Source organism: Penicillium hispanicum (genome assembly GCF_028827665.1).
Source record: "Penicillium hispanicum strain IBT 35686 chromosome Unknown utg000007l_segment0_segment0, whole genome shotgun sequence".
Taxonomy (NCBI): Eukaryota; Fungi; Ascomycota; class Eurotiomycetes; order Eurotiales; family Aspergillaceae; genus Penicillium; species Penicillium hispanicum.
In genome coordinates, this window is record NW_026623199.1 from 1,163,906 (window position 1) to 1,176,482 (window position 12,577).

The 12,577-nt window shown below is 54.6% G+C and overlaps 5 protein-coding genes across 5 annotated transcripts; 3 read left to right on the plus strand and 2 right to left on the minus strand.

Annotated features, from left to right (window-relative positions):
• Positions 1-195: 195 nt before the first annotated feature.
• Positions 196-1,386, plus strand: N7459_008214 (1-aminocyclopropane-1-carboxylate deaminase/D-cysteine desulfhydrase; the record flags this gene model as incomplete). Its single annotated transcript, XM_056947382.1, has 1 exon — positions 196-1,386. The coding sequence occupies one exon, from the start codon at positions 196-198 to the stop codon at positions 1,384-1,386; it is 1,191 nt and encodes a 396-aa protein (XP_056796892.1).
• A 361-nt stretch (positions 1,387-1,747) lies between these two features.
• On the minus strand, positions 1,748-7,188 carry N7459_008215 (uncharacterized protein; the record flags this gene model as incomplete). Its single annotated transcript, XM_056947383.1, has 3 exons — positions 1,748-2,870; positions 2,937-6,748; positions 6,844-7,188. The coding sequence occupies 3 exons, from the start codon at positions 7,186-7,188 to the stop codon at positions 1,748-1,750; spliced, it is 5,280 nt and encodes a 1,759-aa protein (XP_056796893.1).
• A 1,453-nt stretch (positions 7,189-8,641) lies between these two features.
• On the plus strand, positions 8,642-9,933 carry N7459_008216 (structure-specific endonuclease subunit SLX1; the record flags this gene model as incomplete). The annotated part of the gene is made up of 2 exons (XM_056947384.1): positions 8,642-8,883; positions 8,940-9,933. 2 exons carry the CDS (start codon positions 8,642-8,644, stop codon positions 9,931-9,933), a joined length of 1,236 nt encoding a protein of 411 aa, XP_056796894.1.
• Positions 9,934-9,986: 53 nt separating this feature from the next.
• Positions 9,987-10,715, minus strand: N7459_008217 (bifunctional thymidylate/uridylate kinase; the record flags this gene model as incomplete). The annotated part of the gene is made up of 2 exons (XM_056947385.1): positions 9,987-10,510; positions 10,565-10,715. 2 exons carry the CDS (start codon positions 10,713-10,715, stop codon positions 9,987-9,989), a joined length of 675 nt encoding a protein of 224 aa, XP_056796895.1.
• Positions 10,716-10,957: 242 nt separating this feature from the next.
• Positions 10,958-12,505, plus strand: N7459_008218 (tRNA-ribosyltransferase family protein; the record flags this gene model as incomplete). The annotated part of the gene is made up of 3 exons (XM_056947386.1): positions 10,958-11,183; positions 11,272-12,277; positions 12,331-12,505. 3 exons carry the CDS (start codon positions 10,958-10,960, stop codon positions 12,503-12,505), a joined length of 1,407 nt encoding a protein of 468 aa, XP_056796896.1.
• Positions 12,506-12,577: the final 72 nt, after the last annotated feature.

Consider the following 12,577-nt stretch of genomic DNA (forward strand, 5'->3'; position numbering starts at 1 on the left):
CTGGTTCCTTGCGTGATTCAAAAGATTAGCTCATCGAAGTTGTCCTAGCTTACCCGCTGTCAGATCTCATCTTTAAACCTCCCTGTCTGGGCATTGATTTGTTCTCATTCCCCCTACGAATAACCACAGCATACGTGCTACCTAGATTGCAAGCTTCTAAAACTGAAAAAGCAACTTGCCCACCGGAAACCCACAATGTCTGTGAAGCTCCCAGATCGCTTTACACAGATCCCACGCCACCCAATCCTTTACACGCATCCATCGCCAATCCATCCACTACCAACACTCACCCCCAGCAACTCCCTGCACCATCCACCACGGATATCCGTCTTCGCCAAGCGCGAGGACCAGTGCGCACCACTTGCATGCGCCGGCAACAAATATCGCAAACTGGAATATATCGTCCCAGACATCCTCTCCCAGTCCCCAACGTACCACTACCACGAGCACCATCCCACCGCACACAAACTCGATGGCCCAGCCACAACGCTCGTGACCGAGGGCGCGATCCAAAGCAACCACACCGTCCAAGTCGCCGCGCTCGCCCGCAAACTCGGGCTCAACGCGCTCGTCCTCCTGCACCGCGGCACGGGCAGCGGTCTTCGCGCAAGCAGCGACCCAGCCGCCTTCCTGCGCAGCGGTAACGTGCAAATCAACCGGCTCCTCGGCGCCGAGATCCGCATCTGCGACGAAGGTGACCCCCTCGCCGCAGATGCGTCGCCCGTCCTGGACGAATTGCGCGCCCAGGGCCAGAGGCCGTACTGGATTCCCGGCGGCGCGAGTCTGCATCCGCTCGGCGGGCTCGGGTATGCGCGGGGCGCGTTCGAGATCGCTGCGCAGGAGGCGGCGATGCAGCTGGGCGGGTCAGGTCGGTTCGACTTCGTCTTCGTGGCGTGTGGGAGTGGGAGCACGGTTGGCGGGCTGATTGCTGGGTTTGCGATGGCCGAGCGCATGCGAGACGCATCGTCCTCTGGACGCGATCTCCCACCGCGCCAGGTCGTTGGGGTGCTGAACTCGCCCACCCGGCCACGGGCTTATCATGAGGAGCGAGTGCTTGCGTTTGCACGGCGTGCGGGGGCGTTGATTGGGCTCCATCCCGAGTGGGATATTAGAATGGAGGATGTGCATCTCGAGGATCGGTTTGTCGGCAGCGCTTACGGGGTATTAGATGCAGAGTCTAGGGAGACGCTCGAGAAAATGGCGCAGAAGGAGGGTGTGGTCCTGGACCCGGTGTATACCGCCAAAGTTGCCAGAGGAATGATGCAGTGGATTGAAGAGGATGGAATCAAGGAGTATGCTCGGAGACATGGCCTGGACGAGGTCAACGTGCTCTTCATCCATACAGGCGGACAGGCGGCCTTGGGTGCATATGCGGATGTGAGCTGAAGGTCTAAACACAGCTGGGTTTTAAGAATTGCCTCATTTAAATAGTATTACACAATGACTAGCAACGGCAGGAGTCGAGGAACAAGACTTGCCTCGGTCATCACGAACGTAGCCTTAACTGGCATGAGAGATAGAGCATTTAAGAGAAAAGACAAGAGTACAGCGCTGAAACGAAACTCCATGGGCTCACCTGGCCCTGTCCACCCTTTAATACACCATTTGGCAAGGATCCACGGAAAGAATGAAATCGCAAATAAGCCCCACGAGAAAAAAAAAGTGATTCGCATCGGAGAAAAAGACACACGAAGATGAGAACATCGAGAGTTCGTCGAAACGAGGAAATACGAAAGAGAAAATTCTATCAAAGCTCGGGCGCGGGCGCGGGTTGGGGCTCAGGTTCGGGTTCGGGTTTTGCACTCGCGCTCGCTGTCCCATCATTGGCACTCTGGGCCTCACCACCTTGGGTAGCTTCTTCATGAACCGATCCAGCACGGCTGCTACCGTTGCTGGCATTGAGTGCCTCGAGAGCTTCATTGGCATGCGTGTTCTCCATAGCTTCAGTGTCGGGCTCAACATCTTGATTTGTGAGGTCTGCGAACACATCATCCAAGTTCTGACGAGGACTGCTGCTGGCGAACTGAGGATCGCGATCGAATCGCGGCGGGCTGAAGAGAGAAGATTCCATGCCTTGCTGAGGAGTAGGGGATCGAGGAAGGAACGAGGGGGACTGGGAAGCGGCCGCAGCATGGGGGAGGAATGCGGAAGATGTAGGCGCAAATGCTGGCGTTGAGTCACTGGCAGGTAGAGAGTAGTTGGCAGAGAAAGGGTATGATGCGTTATTTGAGTCCGACATCGGGGTTAAGGTGGGCCCGATACTAGAAGGCTGATTGTTGCTGGGAGTTGGAGGTGCCGGCTGCAAAGAAGCAGGCCGGCTTGTCTGAGCCTGAGTGTCAACAGACTTGCGCTTAGTGACCATATGCTTTGTACGAAGATGCTCGGGGAGATCCTCCGGGCGTTCCACGCCGAGTTGGGCCATGATCTTCTGCTGTTTGGTCGGACGTGGCTTCCGCGTCGACAGGGACTGTTCCAGAATTGGCGGAGGCTCCGGCGCAACTGGTGCCCACTTGTGGATTTCCTGTCGAAAGAAGTTGGTCTCGTAGGCCAACAGGACCTCGGCGCCTTCAATCTTGCGCAAGTAGAAGATCAACGTGGGCACTTCCTCGGTGGTGGTGCACGCAGCATTCGTGAACCCATGCAGGAAATCACGGAAAGCAGTCGCTTGATTCACAATGCTATCCAGAACCTCCTCCTCATCTGGCTGGAAAGGCAGATTGGCAATCTCTGCCTGCCAGTCTTGGAGATCTTCCAGTTTGGGACGAGCAGCGTCGCGAGGGATCTTCTGTCGCCAGTCACAAATAGGGCAGGTGTACTTGTCAAATTCCTTGACCTTGCCTCGCGCGATCTTTAGACATTTTCCGTGGTACCTGTCAATGGTTAGCAACCAATTTCCTCTTGAAAGTCGTTCCGTTATTTTTCATCGCAAGACTTACCATTCGTGACAGACTTCACATTCAATCATCATCCCCGCCTCCGAATGGCGGCATATGCAGAAGACATCACGCTTTCGTGACTTCGGGCCCCAAACAGTGGTCGTAGGGTTCTCAAGTAAGCCGTCCGGAGTGTTGTCTCGCGAAGATGGCTCAACAGGAGGACGGTAGCTGTCTTCCAAATCGAAACAGTACGAGTTACGCTTCTCCACATATTCCATATGAGACTTCAGAATGTGCAACGGGGCGTTTGCCTTGCCGAATAACTTTTTGCCCTTTCTCATCCAGTCCTCGTGGCGTTTTTGTTCGCGTTCAAGGTCGATTGCCCCGATTGGCCGACTATTGAGCTGCTCCAAAGACTCGGTGAGCTCGCGAACATCTTTGTATTTTGGTCGATTCCTCAAGTCGGGGTCTTTGCTGCTTTCGTAAAGAGTCTGGATCCGCTTCTGTGCCTCTCGTTGCTTTGTCAAGATGGCATCCACGGCAGTAAGGGTATCGGGGGAGACTGGGAAGCGAGATGCTTGCGCAGAGAGCGCCTCCAACTGCTGATAGTGAACGGCCTCCACGGACATCAGTTCCTTAGCCTTGGCTTCCCAGGCTTCACCGTGTCGTCCAAGCTCCTTGAAATGGAGCAGGTGTTCATTGGTCTCGGATAGGCCGAGTTGTTCCCCGGTAGAAACAATCTCTTGGCAGTCCTTGAGGGTGAGGTATTTATCCCGTCGGCGAGAAGCCTCGTCGGTCCACTTCATCTGTCGCAGGATTCGTTCCAGGTGTTCCACTTCCGGGATCTCCACGTTGAAATTTCGGCCGGATTCAACAAGTTCTTCAATATCCTGAATCGATCGTAGATGGGAATTCGTCAAGGCAGCGTTAACGTCCTGGCGGAATTTCTCGATCTCGCGGGTCTTCTCTTCCAGGGCCGCCATCTGTGGACAGTCGAAGGAAAGTTTATCAGCCTCTGCCAGAAGGGCGTAGATGTTCTCCACTCTGCGGACTTCACGGTCACGATCGTCCAGCTGGGCTGCCTTGGGACCGGTCTTGCGCCACGCCTTCTCGTTTTTTCTCCGGTTTTGCTGCTTGCGGGTGATGTAGTTGTTTGCTTCCTCAACCCATTTATCGCAGCGCTGGACGAAGGCCGCAAGATCTTGGAGGCCAGGCAGGTGGTATGGGATTTTCTCACCTTCACTGAGCAAGTTGTGGAGAGCCTTCAGCTGGGGCTTCGGCTCATTCTCCAAGGTCTTGTCGAGCTTCTCGCTCCAAATCTCGGGAATCCTGGCTCGTTCCTGAACCCTTTGCACTACCGCCTTTAGTTCGTCATCGTTCGCACGGTAGCGCAAAGTGTGACCCGGTCCAAACAGTTTCTGTGGGACGGATTCACCACAGCAGTCATAGATGTCCACATGCAGAAGACAAAGTGTTTTACCTGACTTGTGGCAGCGGAACTGGGTAAGGTAAGTGTAGGCCTTGCAGTGCTGGCATTGGTAGTCATCCTCGGGGAGGTCTTCCTCCTCCACTACGAAATTGAGCCCACAATCACCTGCCAATAGATCGGCACCGAGAACGCATTTGTGAGGGGTAATGTCCCTATGACGAGCCAGCAAGGCCCCTCGATCGTTGAGTTCTCGGGTACAAGTCCGCTGAAGTGCGGGTGCCAACCACTTGGCAGTCGTAATGGATGTGTCTCGGACAGCCGCCGTGAAAAGCAGTTCATCGTGAGAGAAACATGGGTGTCTGCGGAAGGTTTGAAGGCGTTCTACTCCCATGGCGCCCCATGGCTCCCAGTCGGCTGGCGCAAAGTTGACAGCCTCGTTGAAATTGAATCCGTGATTGAACCCAGCATGATACGCCTGCGGGAACGTGAGGACAAACTGGCCGGCCCTCTGGTCGACAGCATAGACGTTGACACCAGCCTTCTTGAGCTTGTCGGGTGGCATCAATGTGACAAGTTGGAAGAGGAGATCTGGCTGCCCTTCGAAAAGCTCCGGGACTGCCTCTCGCATTGCTGTTTCGAATGCCTCTGCGTCGGCACCGGGAATGCCATACCAGGTCTTCGTAGCACCGAAATGCTGGTAGTTTGCGGAATAGGCATAGTGATCCTCATTGTGCCAGCAAAAGGTTGAAAAGCACATTCCCACGTAAACCCAGGGGACAGTCATGCCCGAAATGTCGGACTTGATGTGACGGAAGAGAGAGTCGCCATAGAAGGGAAGGACATTCAAGTTCCAGGGGTCGGACGAATAAGCGTCTAAAGGATTGCGCTCAATTGTCGGGAACCCACTGCCGTGAGTAGTGGAGTGGATGTCCGCACCATACTCAACCTCAACCGTCTCGTGCAGATCCACTACAAGCTTCCAGAATTCGGCCTCGACATCATCCTCGGTCTCACGTCGGTGAGTGTTGAGAACGGGATCAAAAGGCAATTTCGCGGCGAAATATCTTTTCTTGAATTCATTGGCCTTCTCTTGGAATTGTTTCAAAGAGTAGACACCGCCGTCCTCAAAGCCGAATTCGCCAGTACCGACCAGGCACTTTGGGCAGTGCCAATCGTGCTCTGAAGAAGCCGTAGTAGAGGGATCAAGACAAGCAGTATGGTACCCAAGCTCGCAGCTGTCGCAGACAAGAATGGTCGAGCTTTCGTCGGACTTTCCGCAAGACTCACATTTCTGAAAATAATTAGACTTTTTGTTTTCGGGATGTGACACTGCTAGAAATAGAATACGACTTACATCGCCGGTTCTTGGCACACCGTCCTTACGCGCCTTGGGGAGTGCCGGGCGGAGAAGAGACATGTGCGAGCCTGTAACATGTGGAGGTGCATCTGGGGTAAAAGATGCCAAGTCAGATGCAAGGTCATAAGAAAATTTCCCAATTTCAGGATGAATACCTTTCTTTAAGCGCTTGCTGCGCCGTCCACTTCCTCCATCATCGCCATTCTCTTGCGAACCGCTCTCGTGGCTGATAGCACGCTTCACAGACTGCCCGGATTGGCCATTCGGAACAGGAGTTGAGAAAGAAGGATGCTCAGCAACACTTTTGGGCGTCGACACTCCGTTCTCTCCCTCGCGCTTGATAGCAGGGCCATTGTTCACCGGAACGAACCCGGGGGAGTGATTGACAGCGGTAAAGCCGCCTGCGCTAGCATTCACCGGGGTGAATCCAGACGGTGCTGCTGGACGTGGGGGAGGGGTAGGTTCGACGGATGGGGCGGGCTGATCGGCGGGTTTCTCAATGGGAGTGCTAGAACTCGCTGTCATCCGCATGATCGGGGTTTCTTCGCGGGGTTTAGATGGTGTCCCATTCTCATCCGGAACTGGCTTTTTGGTCATGGGAGATTGACGGGGGGATGGTGTGTAAGGGCCGCCATGTTCAAGCTCGAGTTGCTGCTGTACTCCGGGCTTGGCCCGAGCGAGATACTCTTCGTAAGGCTGCAAATAACGCTGATAAGAGTTTTTGAGCGAGGTCGAGAGCGAGGACATGATTTTGCCGCTATAGCCGAGATCACGGCCAATCTCAGCCCATTTCTTGGTCTTGCAGACGCTTTCAAACCCGCCTCGCACCTCCACGGCCTTTTTGAGCTTGTAGAGGTCAAGAGGACGTTTGTCCACACTGGGAAGCCGACTGTAGTTCGTCCCGTGTTGCTTGTGAAACATGGCGAGTCCGTCGACATAGTTCATATTGGCGCGGTTACCTGGGTTGGAGTCTGGGTTAGAACCGCGCTGCGGAGTGGTTCCACCGGCAGCAAAATTGGCAGGGCACGGGGCCATACCTCCTTCGACTGAGTTGAGTTCCTGTCGACGAGTCTTGAAGTGAAATCTCTGGAGAAAGGCATCCACGATTAGCAAACGACACAGAATTAAGTTCAACGGGCTCCGGAGTGGCAGGAAGGAATAGAAGGGTGCAGAATGCCTACCTCCGTATCAATCGCGAAGGGTGGCTGCCAGTTCTCTGGCGGGATGACTCGACATATCCCGTATTTCTTGCCCTCCGGCGCAATTTTCTGGATGTAGGCGACCGGGTCTTTGAACTCCTCCTCTGTTGGGCGAAAGGTCGGGGCCTCGGGGATGGCATGAGGCCGAACGCGCTTGCTCGGCTCGCGAGGGCCATTGGACTGGCCACGCCGCTCGACGGTGGAAAGATCCAGCGGCGCCGACCTGCGGGCACTCAAAGGAACATTGTGTGAATGCGACGGGTGAGTGCTGGAGGACCGAGTCTGCCCAGCCATCGAATTTGCTCCGGTCGAGACCGGAGCCACCATTTTGAGGAGACCGTCGTATCCAATAAGAAAAAGAGGGAGGAAAGGATGCGGCGTGCGCGCTTCTGCAAGTGTCGACAGAAAAAGGCTACTGGTGGCGCGACGAGCGCATTGGAAGGATGACGAGGAGATCGGAGAACAAGGGCGGACGAGGACGCTGGGGTAGTCGAGAGCAGACGTAATACCGTCTCCGGTCGAAAATCAGTAATCCAGCAAGACGAGATGAAAAGAATGAAAAGTGGGAAGAGCACGGTGGAAGGGAGAACGACGGGGGGTGGGCGTAATGGGGGGAAGAACAGCCGCAATGGAAGGATATTGATAGAACGAGGAACGAGAAACGAGTAGGCAAGGCCGGAGGTACCCAGAGGAGAGATCCGTCGCAGCGTGTAAGTACAGCCGTAGTACATACAGTACTCACTCTTACTGAACTTGGGAAGGCGGCCGTGTAATTTACGTTGTGACCGCGGGTGGTTGGTGCTAGCAGCCGTTACCATTGAATGTTTTCTCTTCTGATGGAGTCGATACGCCTAGCTTACGCTCCCCCTCGGGTTAGATCGGCAGAATCGGAGGTTGCAGTATAGGAGATCGACCTCTGCGCACCGACTGTCCTCACCGCCTACTCATCTGATCGGTATCAGGAAGCCCAAAAATACGCCGGAATGTGGTCATCTCGATACGGCGGTATGGTCACCGAAGGGAAGCCGCAAACGGGGGGAATAATAATCATATGGCTGTTCCGATGCCACGAATCGTTCGGGTCCGCTAAAAGGCCCATTATTAATTACGATTCTATGGATCCATCCATCGTTGGGCCCGAGCGTGCGATGTACACACGCTACCCTCGTGGCTGTGATACATCGGTTGAGCTATGCTTCCTGGTCGCTGGGAAGAAAATAAGCAGCCCCCCTGAACCCCCAAGTATAATGATGACATGGCCTCGCGCGCAAATGGGAATCGATAGACTGTCGGTCACAATGTGTTGGACAGCCCAAGGTTCAAGCCTATTGCACCCGTGGACATGAATATTCCCCTCGGTTAGTCAGACAATCAGAAACCTCGTTGCGGTTGATAACCATATTGACGACTGAGTTAGGTAGTTAAAGTAAGTCGTGAGCGCTGACGTCTCATCAAGCTACAGTAGATCGACGAGATCCGCCCAGCAGCGGCTCCAGTCCAATCAACCTTACTAGAGCCCGGGTGGCTGCTGATTCCTTTAGAATCAACATCACTGTTGACCTTACCTTGCACCCCGGAAGAAAAGAGAAACATAGCCATCTCTCTGTACCTGACATCGCATTCCACATGAATCCTTCCCATCTCCGAACTGGTTCGGAGCGTGTCATGTGATCCCATGTTTACTCGGGTTCCGCGATAGCGCTCTCCCGTCCGAGGTGCCAATGCGAACAAACGGCCGACGCCCCAAACTTGGGAAATCGCTCGATGCTGCCCGGCCATAATGGAGGTGCAGGACGAGCCTCGGCCGATCCCGGCCTATTACTGCTCTTATCTGCTCCGCTCAACCGTCCGCCACGCCTCCCTCTATATCGGGTCCACCCCGAACCCGATCAGACGACTCCCGCAGCACAATGGAACTGCAAAAGGTGGCGCCAAACGCACCGCCCGTGATAAATTGCGGCCCTGGGAGATGGTCCTCGTGGTGGAAGGCTTTATGAGCCGCGTCGGGGCCCTACAATTCGAGTAAGTTGGCTACGTGATTTCCACAATTCGGCTGAGCATGTGCTTACAGCGGAAAGATGGGCCTGGCAGCACCCGGACAGGTCACGGCATATTGAATTAGATAGCGACGCGATGCGCGCTTCTCAATCCAAGGCTGTTGGAAGCCCGAAAACGAAGAAGACCAAACCCCGTGCCTCGGGTTCCCGAAGATCCTTGAAAGCGCATCTCGAAGACCTGCATTCGCTACTTCGTTCAACCTATTTTGCTGCCTGGCCGTTGCGCGTGCGTTTTTTCAGCGCAGATGTCTACCGCGTCTGGAGACTCTGGAATGAGCGGGTCGATACGAGCCTTCCTGACAGCAAGATCATCTTGGATGGGGACTGCCCCAAGCAAGGCCGCGAGAAGGATGCTGTAGGCAGCATCCAGAACCTATCGGTTGATTATACTAACCTTGAAAGCTACTTGGAGAAGTCAATGTTTCTCTTGGATGATGTGGATGATCTACGATGCGAAATATGCCAGGCGCCAGTTGCTCCAGATCTTCAACAAATAGTGGTGTGTTCTCGTCCGCTTTGCCGCGGCGCAAATCATTTATGCTGTTTGTCTACAACGTTCCTTGAGGCCGGCCGCAAAAACGACAACCTCGTTCCAACAGAAGGAACTTGCCCAACGTGCAAAGAAGTTGTGTCATGGGCAGTCATGATGCGAGAAATGACTCTTCGCAATCGCGCTGATAAGGAGGTTCGAACCATTCTGCGAAGGAAAGAAAAGCGTCATCGGAAGGATGCCGCTGAGTCGCCAACAAGCAAGAAGAGCAAAACGATTGCAGCGCGAGCGCGATTATCGTCGACGGAACCTCTGAGCACTAGTCCATCCAAGCGAGCGGAAGACATGACATGCTCCCTGCAACATGATGACCCCCAGTTAGATGACGATTGGTTAGAGACCGTAGATCTGGAGTCAGACGCAGACTACGGGGACCGACAGCGGAGTCGATCTCCTCAGCCGACGTCCAGACTGGAAATGGTCATTGAAGATAGCGAATGGGACGATGCAGAACTTGTGGAATGATACGTGGCTGGTTCCAAGACCTCGAATTTTACGAGAATATATCAATTTATGGGCTAATTGGCAAGTGGTCCCAATTTCCTCAGGGATCCAATCGCATCCAGGCGTGCGAGGCATCCCGAAACAGCGGTTTGAATGCCCTGTGAGACTTCCTCCACTGACCTTCCAGCATCGACGATACAAATGTCCTGCTGTCGCTCGAAAAGGGCGCGAAAGAGCTCGCGGACACGCCTCTGCATTGCCTCATTTTCATATCGCTCCGCACCGAATCCCCCGCGCTTCGCAGCCTGCTCGGCGGAGACGCTGAGGAACAGACATAGGTCTGGTTGTGGCAAGCCAATTTCCGGCTGCCATGCCCATTCGAGTGATAGCGTGGGATTGGCTTTGGCGGCTGAGTATACCGCACCGGAATATGAGTATCGGTCCACGATAACAGTGGTGCCCCGCGCGATGTCTTCTTCGATATTCTTTGCGATTTCCCAGCGGTTCGCTGAAAATAGGAGGTGGATGGAATGGTCGTCTTGATTGACTGAACCGCGTAAATAGCTATCTATGAGCTTCCCGATGGACGTGGTCCTGTCTGCCCAAGAATCAGAAAAATGGCCCTAGCACTCGATCGGTGATGGCCAGATACCTGGGAATCGGATATATTTGACTGCATGTCCTCGCTGCTCCAAGTAATCTCGTAGCATTTCACATTGGCTCGACTTGCCCGCACGGTCGAGCCCTTCGACCACAATGAGCGCTCCGCGTCGCGTCGGCGCATGCTCGGACGAGCCTGTCATGCCGGGAATCAGATTGGATATGAACAAACGATAAGAAATCGGAGAAAGTAGAATGAATTAACTCGATGGGCTCGCGCGAATCAGTTCTGGAACCCGTCGCACTGAGTATGGCAGACCGTCAGTGCATATGGAAAGATGATCGGTCCCTGGCTTAGCCGGAGCCTCTTTTTTCTGCCGCCCGATAAGATGTCCAGATCCCACTCAGCCCACGCCAGCATGGGCTCCTAATGATCACAACCACCATGGACCCCGACGCGTCACCAGCCTCTACGATGACCTTCAGTGTCCTAGGTCCTGCAGCACCTGTACTGGCGCCGCGAGTCGGCACATTGGCGCTCGCCGGCCGCAAGACGATTTCCACGCCGCATCACATCCCGCTCACGACGCGGGGCGCTGTGTCGCATATCGCGCACGATGTGGTACGGAAGGAGACTGCATTTAATAGTCTATATGCTGGACTCGAGGACTGTGAGTTCATACTATTCCCGAGATCGTGGCCCTGGGCCCTGGGTTGTATTGACTAACACTGTGCCCTCTGGGGCTGAGATATTCACAGTCATCGAGAAGAAACACCCTGCCCCGCTATATAATATTCCCGTGGAAAAGAACGAGTCGCCTCTGAGGCGGTTCATTTGTGCTCCGAGCGACATGCCCTTGATCCTTGGTCCGCGTCGATTCCCTGCCATCCCATGCCCGCCCACAAATACCGAGACCTCGATTGCGATCTTGACCTCCATAGGCTTTCGGCAGCTCCCCGCCGAGCACTATGTGGAGGCAGTGCAAAAGCTCAAGCCAGATATTGCCATTGGTCTGGCCGATCTTGTTCTGGGCAAGCCGCCGGGCGTCAAGAGGCGGGGAAAGATGGTAGATCGGACGCATGCGTTTACCCGCGATGCGCTGGAGAAGCTGTATGGGGCGGCAGGGACAGAAGAGAGATCGCAAGCAGCATATTTTGCTCCGGTTTTGCCGCTGGATAATGCGGAACAGTCTTTATACTTGGATGACTTGGAGACCGAGTTCTGGGATCTGCTTTCCGGCCTGGCGCTATATGAGTCTGGTTCTTTGGGTTTCATTCCAGAGGCGCTGGGCAACTTGCCTCGACTGCTGCTCAGTGAGCCTTCCAGTCCCCATGAGCTGCTTCGCGAGGTCTCTCTGGGAGCTGATCTTCTGACCGTCCCCTTTGTGGGTCTGTCGTCCGATGCTGGGATCGCCTTGGACTTCTCCTTCCCTGCGCCGTCTAATCTACAGCAGCAGGATGGCGAACCACAGGCTCTGGGCATCGATCTCTGGTCATCGGAATACGCCACAGATCTCTCGCCACTACGGGAGGGTTGCGCATGCTATGCCTGTCGGAAGCATCACCGCGCGTATTTCAACCACCTGCTGTCCGCCAAGGAAATGACGGCGTGGGCTCTCCTTCAAATCCATAATCACCACGTCTTGGACCTTTTCTTCGCTGGGGTACGAGAAAGTATTCAACGCGACACCTTTGAGCATGATGTCCAGGCATTCAACCGCACCTACGCCTCGACGCTACCCAAGCAAACAGGCGAGGGACCTAGGTACGTCCTTTGCGTAGGAAAATATACCATGCATCCTAATAACAATGCTTCAGGTTACGAGGTTACCAGCTGCCGGCTGCGGGTGCTTACCAGCCCCGTCGTATGCCCCGTGCGTACGGTCGTCTGGACGATGCTGTGCAAAAATATGTCGAATCTCAGTCCTCAGTCGCCACGCCTGATACCGATGCAGAAGGCCTCGAGAAACACGGCTTTGCGGATAGATTATGATCAAAGGCTGGCTTGCTGTTATCGCTGGATTAGTGAGCCTAAAGTATCGCATACTGAAGCGTAGCGCTGTTT